Below are 15,480 nucleotides of genomic sequence, written 5' to 3' on the forward strand. Positions count from 1 at the left end.
GCAGGGGGCACGGGTTCAATCCCTGGTTGAGGAACTAAGACGCTGTAAGCTGCACAGTGAGGCAAAAATAAATAAATAAATAAGGAGAGAGAGAGAGAGAGAAAGCAAAGCAAGAGGTTAGAAGTAAGAGAAGATGCTAGCTATGTTGCTCGCTTTGATATGGAAGAAGGGAACCATGTGCCAAAGGAGGTAGGCAGCCACTGGAGGCCGGAAAGATCAAGGAATTGGATTCTCCCCTGGAGCCTCCTGAAGGATCACAGCCCTGGGGGTTCATTTTAGACCTCTGACTTGCAGACGTATAAGACAATAAATTTGTGTTAACTCACTAAATGTATGGTAATTTGTTAAAGCAGCAATAGGAAACCAGTATCAGATCCCATTGTTAAAAGTGAAAACTAGGTGATAAAAATATATTCAAACTAGTGGATGGCAGCTTGAATTTAATTCATCTTGAACTTAGCAAGTAGTTCCCAAACCCAACCAAAATTAAGTGGTCACCAATCTGCTTAACCTGCATTCCTAGCCTCTTGAGATGATTTTTCTTCTTTCCAGTCTGCTAGAATTACACACACGCATTTAAATTCCAGGATCGTGTAAGGATAAGAATAAAAGTAGGGGCAAAAATGTAAACAAAATTAAATCTATGATATTAATACCATTGTGCTTAGTTTTACTGTTAAAAAATTAATCAGCTCTTTAATCAATGTGGTGTTTTATGTGTATATTTTCCTTTTTAAACTATTTAGAGCATTTAAGGAAGTTTAAAATGCTAGGCTTGTGATTAAGTTAAATGTTTTAAAGCATTTGATTAAGTTGCAATCAGTGTTTAAATGGTTGATGAGACTTGTTTTGTTCATTTAATATGTATTTGATTTAATGGCTGTATAAGTTAATATGTGACCATTTAAAGCAATTGCTCTGAAACTTAAACACAACATCAGAATCACCAGAAGGGCTTATTAGAACACAGCCAATTGTGTTTCTGATTCAGTAGGTCTGGTTGTTGTTTTAGGGGCCCCCCAAAATTTGCATTTCTAACAAGCTGCCATGTACTGCTTATGCTGCTCGTTTGGGGACCACACTTTGAGAACCATTGAGGAATATGAGAAATGGAATATTCCCTGCCATATCAGTAAACAAAAGATGTCACAGTCGTCAGTGATTAAAGCTACCAAGGATGGTGAGCTGGTGAGCCCTGAGAAAACTCAGGATGTGAAAACATAAGTACTGGCCCCAGACAACTGAGGTGCATATCAAAGGAATGATTTCAGTGAGCCAGACTCTTACATCTTCCCATACATGGAAAACCACTAAATTCCTTAACTTGGGATTTCTGACTTTCTACATTCAGACGATCTGCCCTTTGTTGCAAAACTTCTATATAACCTGTCTCCTCTGAGCAGTTCTCTTGGGGTTGCTTGAGATGCTGCCTCCTGGGCTTGAAGTCACAAAAATTCCTGCACAATAAAACATAACTCTCAACTTTTAGGTTGTGAATATTTGTTAAGTCCATAATTATTTGCTCTTTTTTCTAATGTTTGCTTTTTTATGTTTATTGAAATGCTAAATTCATAAGAATATTATATTGGACTTCCCCGGTTGCTCAGCAGTAAAGAATCTGCCTGCAATTCAGGAGACATGAAGACACTGGTTTGACCTCTGAGTCAGGAAGATCCCCTGGAGGAGGAAATGGCAACCCACTCCAGTATTCTTGCCTAGATAATCTCATGGACAGAGGAGCCTGGCAGGCTATAGTCCATGGGGTTGCAAAGAGTTAGACATGACTGAGTGACTAAATAAAACAAACAAAAATATTTGCTCTTTTTTCTAATGTTTACTCTTTTTATGTTTATGACGTGAAGTCGCTCAGTCGTGTCAGACTCTTTGTGACCCCATGGACTGTAACCTACCAGGCTCCTCTGTCTGTGGGATTCTCGAGGCAAGAATACTGGAGTGGGTTGCTGTTTCCTTCTCCAGGGGATCTTCCCAACCCAGGGATCGAACCCAGGTCACCCACATTGCAGACAGACGCTTTACTGTCTGAGCCACAAGGGAAGCCCTTTTATGTTTATAGAAATGCTAAAATCATAAGATTAAGATATTGAACTGTAAACAAAAGTACAAAGAATAGGGAATATTTCTATAGACAATAAAAGCCTCTTGGACATTAAAGAATCTATGAGCAAGGGGGAGCATGACAAAGCTTAATAGAAAATGTCACTTTAATCTTTCAGCCACAGAAGCTGCAGGTGAAATGGATTCAGTGATATGGGGGAAGGAGCAACTCCTAAGCTGTTTTCACATTGGAATCACTTGGAAAAACAAAGATATTAAAGATCTTTAAATAGTCAATATTATTTTGTCAATAATGTTGCTTTCTGCTTTATGTTTAAAGGCACTATAAATCATAGAGAAATCACCATTCTTATTTTCCTTCCAGTCTACTAAAATCTTAAAAAAAAAAAAAAAAACTTTTCACTGGAAACAATGACAAACCTGTAATTTGAGCTGGACTTACAGGCCCACTAACAGTAATCTGGGCTTTCTATGTTGTTGTATAGTTGCTAAGTCACGTTCGACTCTTTTGTGACCCCATGGACTGTAGCCTGCCAGGTTCCTTGGGCCATGGGATTCTCCAGGCAAAAATACTGGAGTGGTTTACAATTTCCTCCTCCAGGGGACATTCCTGACCCAGGGATCAAACCTGGGTCTCCTGCTTGGCAGGAGAATTCTTTACCATGGATTCACTGGGCTTTCTATATAGCCCTCCAGAAATTTAACATCCCAGCTTTAAATATTGTAAGAGCTGTGTTATGTGTTACAAGTGAAAGGTTGACAGAGTTAAAAATACTCTCTGGCTCTGTAATGACTTTTCATTTTGGTCCCTCTTCATTTCCGTTGAACATATAGTTTTGTTTGCCTTCCGGTGGATTCCTGCAGCTTTGCAGTCTTAAGAATCTGTCAACAATGGTAGCAAAACAGCTTTTGCAAAATCCAAAGTACCCAAATTTAAAGTTTCTCACACTGATCAATTTGCTCTGAATGTTTAATTAGCTATATGAGGATTTAAAATGAATAGTCAACAAGCTAAAATATTTATTCAACTTGATTTTGCCTAAATGTTTTAAATGGCAACTATTTTCCGCCATTATCTCTTTTCCTGTTGTTTAGAAAAAGGAGGAGCATGACATAGGATTTTAAATGGGAAGATAGTTGAGGAGATAAAATGTTAACATTGATTATTTCTGGATGATGGCGTATTGGTGGTTCTATTTTAAAAATCTCTTTTAGTATTTTTTTTTTACCAAAAGGAGTATGACTGTAATAACCAGAAAAAAACATACCATTCAAAGAAGGAAATTTCTCCCAAACATGATTTTGAAAGTAATTGAAAATGAAATAGGACTTCGTAGAGTAATGGCTAATTCTTGGCCTTAGTGAAGAAATGTGCAAGGGAGTTATCAGAGACTAATAGCGTTATGTCAAAATGACCCAGTAGCCAACTTGAAGACAGATCACATTGGCCAAATAGGGTACAATTTAAGCACCAATAAGAGTATTAACTGCAATGAATTGAAACCTTCAAGTATTAATATATTAAAATGTATGAGTTTATGAAGATACTACAAAACAGAGGAACATTGAGAAGAGTCATAGTAAGATCTATTTTAATTCAATGTAAAAGAGAACACTCAGTCAGTTTCTATGAATTCTGGTCAGAAAAGTCAGACTGTATAAAAATGGAACAAGATAGCTCTGTCTATAAAGAATGCCCTGATACTGGGTATTTTCTTGCAGGCTCAAGAATGATTTTGAAGGAATGGTGTGGAGGAGGCATGAAAAGGATGGTTGATATAAAATAGCTCAAAAAATCTTTGAAGTCTCAAGTTTATATTATTCTTTAATATTTTTCCCTTTGGTATGAAATCAAAACTTGTTTAGGAATTAACTAAAACACCCAGAAAGCCAAAATAAAGCAAAAAACAAAACAATAAATACTGTAAACAAAGTCTCCTATGGCCACAGGAAGACCTGATGCAGAGTCCCTGTGCGTGGGTAAACAGATACTAAAAACACAAACAAACAAAACCCCAAACCCAAATAGTGTGGCGGGCCAGATCTTAAGAGCATACATGTATATGGATAAGATGGGCAATCACGCAACAATCCTGATATGTTTAGAAAGAGTTGAGTAGTTCCTAAACTATCAGAACATGGTGGATGCATTGCAAAAGCTGAAGGCAGGCAGAGGTTGTTTTCTCATAGAGTCATGCCATGCATTCTTCCCTACGTCCCTATCCTGCCTTGAATTACTGTGTGCCCTAGTGTTGACTTAAAAAATATTAACAACCTGAAAGTTGAGAGTTATGTTTTCTTCGGTGGGAATTTTTAGGACTTCAAGGCTGGGAGACAGAATCTCAAGTAACCTGGAGAGAACGGCTCCAAGGAGGTGAGGAGCCAGGTTATATAGAAGTTTTGTTAACAAAGGGCAGGTAGTCTGAACATCTGAAGATTGTTGTTAATTAAAGAAAACCAGGTAACCTAACAAGGAATTCAGTTAACTTAATTCAAAAGTTAACCTAACTTCACTTTTCTTTGTCTGGAAAGATTCAAGAGTCTGGGCTCACTGAAATCATTCCTTTCATACTCATCTCAGCTATCTGGGGCCAGTATCCTGTTCTCACATCCTGAGCTTCCTTCCTCAGGGCTCACCTAGGTAGTGGCCACCATTGTGATGGCTGCTAGATCACAGGTATTCTCCTTCTTGAGTGCCCTTAGGGCTCACCAACTCACATTGGAGGGTTGCAGTCGCTGATGACTGTGACTTCCTTGTTTACTGATATGGCAAGAAATATTCCATTTCTCACCCCTAATTTCCAGTATGTTATCAATGATGTCTCTCTCCAACCAGTTGAATAACTGATTGGCCAACAGTGAGAGGAATTTTGGACTGTGTATAATGACACCATTGAGAACCCTGTAATCATTTAAAAATGGGCATTTCCTGTTTTTATTTTTTATGGAAACCCGCTAAGGCCCTAGAGGAGGCATAGACTCCAGTATAAATTGTCCAAGGAATAAATTTGCTGACTGAGTCTCCTTCTGGGATGGAGAATATTCCAGTGCTCTGATATTCTCTACCCACATTATAATTTTAGTTATATCAATATAAGAATGATAAGGAAACAAAATAATACCTTCAGCACACCTAGATTGGCTCACCTCAAAGATAGAAGCCCAGGGAAGTTGAATGAAATTGCCATAAGCAATTTATTCAGGTAGGCTTCTATGATGGGGAGACTATTTTGATGTATATGTTAGTTCCTAGTTTTGAAGACCTCGGAGATAAATGGTTAGGGCATAATGGTATTCATAACGACCTCCTCAAAATGTGCTATAGGAATTTGAGTGTTGAGTCAGTGTAAACTGGCTAGGAGACCACGAAGATGGCCAGAATTGAGTCAGAGCTTGTCCTGAGATTGAATTAGACTGTAACTTGATTCAATGAAAAATATATGAATTTCTCCCATGTTCCTGTCCTTTAAAAGCACTATGTGATTTACCCTCATATAACTCATTGGGATACATATTTGTACATCCATTTTACAACTTGAGAAACCTAAGTCTCAGAAGCAACTGGTCCAAACCACAGGGACAATGTGGTGTGAGCTATGACCTAAAGTCCAACCCTGCTTCAAAGCCCTTACTCTCACACTATGGCAAACTGCCTCTGAACTATATCATATTTCATGTTGTGAACAACTGGCTTTTCTTACTATTTACCCAAGGGCATAAAATTTCCATGCTGCTTGGTGGCCTCTGTAAAGATTCATGGGGACATCACATTTCCTATTTAGATACAAATTTATTAGTATCCAATTCGGTACATATTTCCCATTATGTGCCAACATTTTACCAAGAAACCTAAATAAGATTACCTTTTTTGGTCCTAAAATCATTACTATAAATATCTCAGGTACAGTATTCCAGCTTTTCAAAACTTTCCTTTCAATATGACAATAGTTTACTCCTCTTTTTTTCACATTCCTACTCTTAAGGACTGTGTCTCATCCACAAATTCCTTTATAACTTCCATTATTTGAACTACCAGAATGACAATGATTTGAAACCCTTCCACGTTGCTGGAGGGCCATGTGGATCTGTAGTTATATAGTGGGTTGAATGTTGTTGTTCAGTTGCTGTCATGTCTGACTCTGCAACTCCATGGACTGTAGTCTGCCAGGCTCCTCTGACCATGGGATTTTTCCCAGGCAAGTATACTGGAGTGGGTTGCCATTTCCTTCTCCAGAGGATCTTCCCAACCCAGGGATCGAACCCATGCCTCCTGCATTGGCAGGTGAATTCTTTACCACTGAGCCACCCCCAAGCCCAATGGGTTGAACGGTGTCCCCCAGATTCATATCTACCAGGAAACTGAGAATGGGGCCGAGTTTGGAAGTAGGGTCTTTGCGAATGTTATTAGTTAAGATGAAGTCATGCTGGGGTAGGCTGGACCCTAAATCCAGTGACAGATATTTTCCTTAGAAGAGGAGAAGAAACACAGAGATATACAGAGAAGATCAAGGTGGAGTCATAGACTGGAGTGACAAGCTACAAGCCGAGCTACAAGCTGAGGAGTGCCAAAGCTTGCTGAGAGCCTCCGGAAGCTAGGAAGAGGTGAGGAAAGATTCTTCCCTTAGAGCCTTCAGGGAGAACATGGCCTTGCTGACATGTGGATTTGGGGCTTCTAGCCTCCAGGACTGTGAGAGAATAGATCTGTGTTGTTTCTTTCTTTCTTTTTTTTTTTTTTTTTTTGATCTGTGTTTCTAAGCCACCAAGTTTGTGGTAATTTGTATGGCAGCCCTAGGAAACTACTACAGTGGTTTATGCTGAGTTTCTTTCCTACTGGTTTACACTGGCAGAAAACACTTCAGCAATCACTACCATAAGTATATTACCTCTATAGGGGACTTAATTAGAGTAGAACAATGTTACATTATTTGGTTTTATATGGTGCCTTTCATACACAGGTTTCCTGAAGCTGTTTTACTAAGTACTGTGTTAAAGTGAAAATGACTGTGATGCTATTGTATTATGAACCTTTCAATAGTGGACTCAGAGCATTAGGCATGAACAGCTGTCATTATGGAAGAAACAGAAAGGCTTGAAACTCAAGTGATAATGTCCCACTGCTGTTGCTAAGTTTCATCCATTTTTAAACTTCCAAAGAATAAGTGATCTGAGTCATGCTAAGGTGTCGTATCTAAAAAGCCCGGAGTGAAGGGAAAAATAGAACATCCAACCTTTGACCCTGGTAGAGTACCTGAGAATTAACAAAATCTGAAAATAACCTCAAATTTGAAGCCAATGTAATGGAATACATATGTATATCTTTTGTGGCTTCTGATATGTTAGGGGTGGAAAAGAGTCGCTAAGAGAGACTTTTCTAAAGAGGGAAGTGAGCAATGGTCAATTTTCACCAATGGGAGACTGACCCTACAGGGATCCACACTGAACTGAGGATCCACACTGAATCTTCGGGCTGTCTTTCCATGGGTGTAGGATACACGTCCTTACTAGTTTAGCAAAATTCAGAAGAGAGATCATAGGCCATTTGGGGGGGAAAAAAAAAAAGAGAGTTAACACAGCAGTCCTGAGATGGCTATCTTTAAAAGGCCTGCTTCCTAGATTGGTCCTTGGCTGGCATCTGGGAACTTGAACTTTGGTGGAAGGGTTTCCACCATTCCCGGAAACAATAAGGATGGCTCACTCCCTAAACTGTTTGTAAAAATACTATGGATTATGCTGAACAGAATCCTTTTGGGAGTCTAGAAGTTGGCTTCATGCTAGGCAGACAGTGCCTATGTGACCAGTCCCCAATAAAAATCTTATTCACTCTGTATCTAATGGGCTTCCATGGAAAATAGCATTTTACACATGTGGCCACAGCTGATTGCTGGGGAATTAAGCATGAACTGTGTGACCCCACCAGCAGAAGACCCTTGCAACCTTGTGCCTGGTCTCCCCTGGCCTTTGCCCATGTGCCTTTTCCCTTTGCTTTTTATCCTTTTTTTGTAGTGAATCTTAGCCATGACCATATCCTGAGTCATGTGAATCCTTCTAATGAATCATTGAACCTGGGGTTGGTCTTGGGACCCTGACATACCAGCTCCTCCACAATATCAGTCAACAGCTCCATCTGAGCACTCCCCTTCACTTCCCAGTGGTGCCCTCAGGTTATACAATACTCAACTGAGACTTAGCTAAAGAGAATTCACCTATATATGTTGTATATATTGGCTGTTGTTGTTCAGTCGCCCAGTCATGTCTGACTCTTTGTGACCCCATGGACTGCAGCACACCAGGCCTCTCTGTCCCTCACCATCTCCCGAAGTTTGCCCAAGTTCTTGTCCATTGCCTCAGTGATGCCATACAGCCATCTCATCCTCTGATGCCCTCTTCTCCTGCCCTCAATCTTTTCAGGCATCATGGACTTTTCCAATGAGTCAGCTGTATATATATATTGGCTATACCACATGGCATGCAGGGATCTTAGTTCCCTAACCAGGGATCGAACCCATGCCTCTGGAGTCTTGACCACTAGACTGCAAGGGAAGTCCCCTGTCCCCCTCACCCACTATATTTTGACAAGTGAACAGGTTTAATTATTGTAATCAAGTAAGAAAAGAACAATGGGGCTTCCCCTGTGGCTCAGTGATAAAGAATTGGCCTATAATATAGGAGCCGCAGGAGATGCAGGTTTGACCTGGGTTGGGAAGATCCCCCGGAGGAGGGCATGGCAAACCACTCCAGAATTCTTGCCTGGAGCATCCCATGGACAGAGGAGCCTGGCGGGCTACAGTCCATGGGGTTGCAAAGAGTCGGACACGACTGAAGCAACATAGCATGCATGCAAGAAAAGAGCAATACATTTTATCTTGAATGTGTATTTAGGTCTTTTACTTCTTGATCTGGTTTTTCCTTCTTTTGGTGGCTGAGACAGGACCAGCTTGTAAGGGTACATTGTTTTTTAAATTTGCAAGTTTAAAATATGTTTATTTGCTGATATAAAAACGTTGCCGGCTGTCCTTCTGTGCATCAAACTTGTTCTTGTTCTTCTTGTTCTTGCCTTAAGCTTTTAGACCAGCAGCTCTTCCTGTCTGAGATGCTTTCCCTGTAGCCTTGAATACCTTGCTCTATCTTTTCAGTGAGCACTTCCCTTAACAGTCCCCTCCTCAGAGAGGCCTTCCCTGACCACCCAATCTAAAGGAGCCCCCACTCTACCCACAGATGCTCCTGCTTTGACTTCATCATAGCACTTACTTCAACCCTCTATTGTATTCATGCTTTATTTTTTGTTTAGTGAAAACCTCCTCCCTCTAGAGTATAATTTCCACTTGAAAAAGTATTTTCTTTACTTTGGTTAGCATTTTATTCTCAGTGCTAAAACAACACCTGGAAGAAAAATCAGGCATTCGGTAAATATTTTTGAATAAATGAATAATTAAATCATTTGATTAAATAAGTGATATTTTGGAAATTGCACTTAACAGTTTTCAGGACACTGGCCCAATCTGCTTTATTTTTTTTTCTGTTGCCACATTCAGTATTTTCCCCATCAGGTTTTTTTTCACCAGTGGGCAGTCACTATTTTTTTATTCCACCAGGCCCCCAAAGCAGCCAGACAGGCAGATTAGTGAAGCAACACCGTCAATCAATGTCAGGTGTGCGCTTGCCTCAATTCCAAAGGGCCAACACTATCATTTAAACATCATCCAATCTCTTTTCATCTTACAGAATTTAACTGCTACAAAAAGTAAGGAGGCAATTGCGGTGGGTTGTACTGTGCATATTGGCAGGGTCGATACCATTAAGATTCACTTCCTTGCTTCTCCTGTTCAATTACTTCTGTTCAAGGTGGTGGATTTCTCTTGTCTTCTTCAATTTAGATTTATTGAATTTCTGAATCTCAGCCATATCTTGTTTGTCAGATATTTGGGCAGATGAAGCAGTGATGGGGTGCACAAAAGAAAGTCAGATTTCCACAGTATCTACTCTACCCCCCCATTTCTGACATCTCCATCACCCATTCCAGCCTCTTATGATATTGCACTACCCTAATTTTCCTTGTATCTTAACAATTTACTCCTATCCCTCCCTAACTGCACCTGTCCTTGAGGTTTAGCCTTCTGCAATTCTCCCACAATGAGATGGTGTGTAGTTGCTCAGTCATGTACGACTCTTTGCAACCCCATGAACTGTAGTTCGCCAGGCTCCTCTGTCCATGGGGATTCTCCAGGCAAGAATACTGGAGTTGGTTGCCATGCCCTCCTTCAGGGGATCTTCCCAACTCAGGGATCAAACCCACGTCTCTTACGTCTCCTGCATTGGCAGATGGGTTCTTTACCACTAGCGGAACTTGTGAGCAAATTGTTTTACCCAGGATCTGTGTAGAGCTCCTCTAACGAAGGACTTCCAGTGGCAATTGTTGTGTGGAGAGTAAGCGCAGAAAAGAACATGTTTATACTTGTCCTCAGTTTTCAACCCATGCTTGGCTATTTGTCTCTTGCTTTGGGTGTCCTGCCCACTCCCCTGATTTCTGGGCCCTGACCTCTTTCTGGCTGCCAATCTGCACTTCTGCACTACCTCACTCTCTATTGAATGATCATCTGTTTCTCTAACTGTACCTTCTTCCAATCACTAGCTCACACGTGCCACTCACCATCATTCACTTGGTCCTATAGAGAGGATCCCCACTGAAACTTCTTTCCTGATTGTATCCCTGGCTTCATCCCCTAACCAGCTTGTAATATTTGTTCTGGAATAAAGCATATTTCACTCTGGTGGAAACAGAATTATTAGGCAAATAGAATTCCAACATATTTGGACAGCATATTTAGAAGAAAAACTCTTTTATGTCTATTTATTCTTCTTGTCCCTTGCATCCAGAGGATGAACACAACACGGCTTAATACTAACACTGTCCCATCTGAAATAACATAACTAAAAGTTTTAAAGATGAGTTATTTCAAATCTCTTCAGCAATTCAAATGAGGTGGATTCTTTAGTACGTACTAGGGTAGCGGCCATAAAAAGCAGGCAGTGTCTGTAGGGAGTTGCTTTATGACATATCGTTTTCAGAAAATAATCATTAGTCTTTGATATCAAGGGTGAGATATTTAAACAAAGACATTTGCTCTGTATTTCTCTATCAGGCATGATACAATGGGGAGAGCACTGCATGGGGGGTCAGGGGACCTATGTTTCAGTCTCTAATTATCGTATAGTGATTCAGAGCCTTTTCTCACCTCTACTTTCATCCAGGTAGGGCTGAGCTCCTTAGTACTTGCTGACAGAATGTAAGTGGAAGTGATTGTGCTGCTTCCCTGCTGAGGTGGCTTTGAAGTGAGCATCCTGTCCCGAGGTACTCTTCCCTAGCTCCTGGCTGAATGTTGACACCCAGGATAACCTTGGAGGCCACATGTTGAAGACAGCAGAGCCATTTTCATCCTGAGTCCCTAAATGGCCACATAAATAATCACTCCTTCCATCTTATCAATCAGGAACATTTGTGCTATGTTAAGCTACTGACATTTTAAGATTTTTGTGTTATAGTAGCTAGTATGTCCCTAATAAAGTTGTTTCACTTCTTTATGCCAATTGGTTTGGGTTTTTATAAGGATTAAATGAGTCAGAACAATGCCTTATACATAATAAATGTTCACTAAATGGTAGCTATTAATATTACTTCCTGTGCTGATGCTAGCAGGTCATTGAACATGTCAATTTCCCTGGCCTTCTGTTTCTTCAACTGAAAAATATAAGAGTCATGCTTGATGACTAAATTTCCTGGAGTTTGAAATTCTATAATCAGAAGCCTCTTCAAATTGCTAAGAAAAAAAAATTAACCCATGGAAAATGGCCAGAAGATGAGAGAAATTCATTTAGGATATCAGGTAAAAAGGTAAAGAATGAAAACAGAGAACAGTCCAAAAGATGCTGAGAGGGAAAACCACTATTTAAAGAGAAGCATATTTTCTTTTTAAGAGGTATCCATAAATTCTGAAATAAGCTTCCAAGAGAAGATTTACAAACCGGGCTGTGTCTGTGAGACTTTCATTCACACCCAAATGAATATCATCCGTGGTAAGAAAACAAGGGTGTCCTCCCAGAAGTGCAAAGCCTGCAGTAAAAGAGAGAGAAGAAAGGCTGTTTGAAAAAAAAGAATTAAAGTAGCACACAAAATCATGAGGAATCAGCACCATCTCAATTGAAAAGTCAAAATCTTTCAATCTCACCAGCCTCTCTAATAGGAAATTCCCAGGGAAAGCAAAATGAGGAACTGAGAGAAGTATATGAGATTTTCTGTACTAGCACTTAACTCTCCTTCAGATATGTGACCATCTCTCCACCATCTTTTCAGAATTGTGCGATTATGGGCCATTGTTCCTTTCCAGAGGCTATACCTCATTTTTATTCTTAAAATATATAATGATGTCCACCAGGAAAATGTGAACATCAACTGCAGTATGGGATGTCATGAATGGCAATGGAATACTGCTCAGTAATTAAAAGAAATGAACTATACACATAGCATGGATGAATCTCACAAACATTATGCTGAATGAAAGAAGCTAGACACAAAAGAGAACATAATGTATAATTCCATTCATATGAAGTTCTAGAATGGGTGAAACAAACATAGAGTGGCTGAAATTAAAACACTTGTTGCTTCTGGAGAGGGTGATTGGCTGGGAAGGAACATTGGTGAACTTTCTGGGGTAACAGGAGTACTTTATACCTTGACAGAGATTGTAAGGTTACATACCAATACATGGGTATATGTATTCTTCAGTACTTACTGAATTGCACACACTTCAGATCTGTGCATTTTCCTATATATAAATTATACCTTTTTAAAAAATTGAAAATAAACGAGCATTGAAATGGCAGTTTCAGTTCTCTAAAAATCAGCAAGATCGAACTTCTCTGGTGGTCCAGTTATTCAGAATCCATCTGCCAATGCAGGGGACATGATTTCAATCCCTGGTCTGGGAAGATCCCACATGCTGTGAGGCAACTAAGGCCATGGGCCACAACTACTGAGCCTGCATTTTAGAGCCCGTGTGCCACAACTACTGAAGCCCATGCACCTAGAGCCTGTGCTCTGCAACAAGGGAAACCACAACACTGGGAAGCCTGCGCATCACAGCTTCAGAGTAGCCCCCGCTTTCTGCCACTAGAGAAGAGCCTTTATGGAGCAATGAAGACCCAGCCCAGCCAAAAATAAATAAGATTTCAAACGTTAGTGCGATCAAAGGTCATTCAACTGTTTTATTTATCCTCCAACCAAGACAGAGCTAAGCACCACTTACATATTACCCTCACCAGTTTTCAACCTTCCATGGAATGTGAGATTACTGCAGATATCTAAGCAGATGAAGCTGGCTCCTTTCCCACCCTCATAGCACATCCCATTGGTCTGGGAGGATGACAGACAGGGGTCTGCCCCAAGCCATAGCTAAACTCTGTGGGAACAAGGAGAGCCCTTTTATCACACACCCTGGGGCAAAATTATGGGAAATGATGACATCCAATCGGAACTTTACTCTCTCATTTGAGACAGGTTCAATAGGCGGGCTTTCTTAGATATATATACATATACAATGTAAAGGTAATATGTATATGTACATATACAATGTAAAGACAAGATAGAGACTTTTCTGAGGGAGTTTGCAAACATTACTTTTTCCCTCCTTGGAAACATTACTTTTTTACCTAATTTGTCTTTTGGGAAATATGCAGCAGTCACAATTTTCTAATCCTACCTGTTTCCTGTGAGAAAGAGAGAAATCATTAATTGCACAGTGGATTGGGTGATAAGGAGCTTTAGACCTATAAACGGAAACTCAACCCAAAGTCTCATGAAACAACCCAGTGAAGCCTTAATGCATTTTTTTTTTGTTTTTTTTTTTTGCATTCCCCAGTGATTTTTTTTTTAATTTTAGAAAGAACGTTCAAACTACTGCACAATTGCACTCATCTCACACACTAGCAAAGTAATGCTCAAAATTCTCCAAGCTAGGCTTCAACAGTACATGAACTGAAAACTTCCAGGTGTTCAAGCTGGATTTAGAAAAGGCAGAGGAACCAGAGATCAAATTGCCAACATCCACTGGATCATAGAAAAAGCAAGAGAGTTCCAGAAAAAATCTACTTCTGCTTTATTGACTACGCCAAAGCCTTTGACTGTGTGGATCACAACAAACTGGAAAATTCTTCAAGAGATGGGAATACCAGACCACCTTACCTGCCTCCTGAGAAATCTGTATGCAGATCAAGAAGGAACAGTTAGAACCGGACATGGAACAATGGACTGGTTCCAAATTGGGAAAGCAGTATGTCAAGGCTGTATCTTGTCACCTTGCTTATTTAAATTATATGCAGAGTACATCATGCAAAATGCCAGACTGGATGAAGCACAAGCTAGAATCAAGATTGCTGGGAGAAATATCAATAACCTCGGATATACAGATGGTACCACCCTTATGGCAGAAAGCAAAGAGGAACTAGAGAGTCTCTTGATGAAAGTGAAAGAGGAGTGAAAAAGCTGGCTTAAAACTCAACATTCAAAAAACGAAGATCATGGCATCTGGTCCCATCACTTCATGGCAAATAGATGGGGAAACAATGGAAACAGTGACATACTATTTTTTGGGGCTCCAAATTCACTGCAGATGGTGACTGCAGCCATGAAATTAAAAGATGCATGCTCCTTGGAAGAAAAGCTATGACCAACCTAGACAGCATATTAAAAAGCAAAAAGCAGAGACATTACTTTGCCGACATAGGTTCGTCTAGTCAAAACTATGGTTTTTCCAGCAGTCACGTATGGATGTGAGAGGTGGACCATAAAGAAAGCTGAGTGCTGAAGAATTGATGTTTTTGAAGTATGGTGTTGGAGAAGACTCTTGTGAGTCCCTTGGTCTGCAAGGAGATCAAACCAGTCCATCATAAAGGAAATCAGTTCTGAATATTTATTGGAAGGACTGATGCTGAAGCTGAAGCACCAATACTTTGGCCACCTGATGCAAAGAACTGACTCATTGGGAAAGACCCTGATGCTGGGCAAGATTGAAGGCAGGAGGAGAAGGGGACAACAGAGGATGAGAGGCTGTATGGCATCATTGACTCGATGGACATGAGTTTGAGCAATCTCCAGGAGTTGGTGATGGACTGGGAAGCCTGGCGTGCTGCAGTCCATGGGGTCACAGAGTCGGACACAACTTGAGTGACTGAACTGACTGACTGACTTCTAGGTATCTCTGTCACATCTCACTCCCATACTCCAAACTAATACCCAGCGGCCTCTTCATCATCTTTGCTATGTGTCTAATAGACATCCCAAACTCAACACTTCTAAAACTGAACTCCTGATCTTCATCTCCATCCTGCCTGATTGGCTCTATCCTGCTGACA

At 40.3% G+C, this 15,480-nt stretch overlaps 1 protein-coding gene and 1 pseudogene across 1 annotated transcript in view; both read right to left on the minus strand.

The window, feature by feature from the left end:
- Positions 1 to 15,480, minus strand: part of OTC (ornithine transcarbamylase) — a 66,546-nt gene that overhangs the window by 26,184 nt on the left and 24,882 nt on the right. The window contains exon 4 of the mRNA XM_043460050.1: positions 12,097 to 12,184. Coding sequence (XP_043315985.1) covers positions 12,097 to 12,184 — 88 coding nt within the window. The remainder of the gene's footprint in view (positions 1 to 12,096; positions 12,185 to 15,480) is intronic.
- LOC122434665 lies at positions 9,872 to 9,993 on the minus strand (annotated as a pseudogene).

The sequence above is a fragment of the Cervus canadensis genome, chromosome X (genome assembly GCF_019320065.1).
Source record: "Cervus canadensis isolate Bull #8, Minnesota chromosome X, ASM1932006v1, whole genome shotgun sequence".
In the NCBI taxonomy this organism is placed as follows: Eukaryota; Metazoa; Chordata; class Mammalia; order Artiodactyla; family Cervidae; genus Cervus; species Cervus canadensis.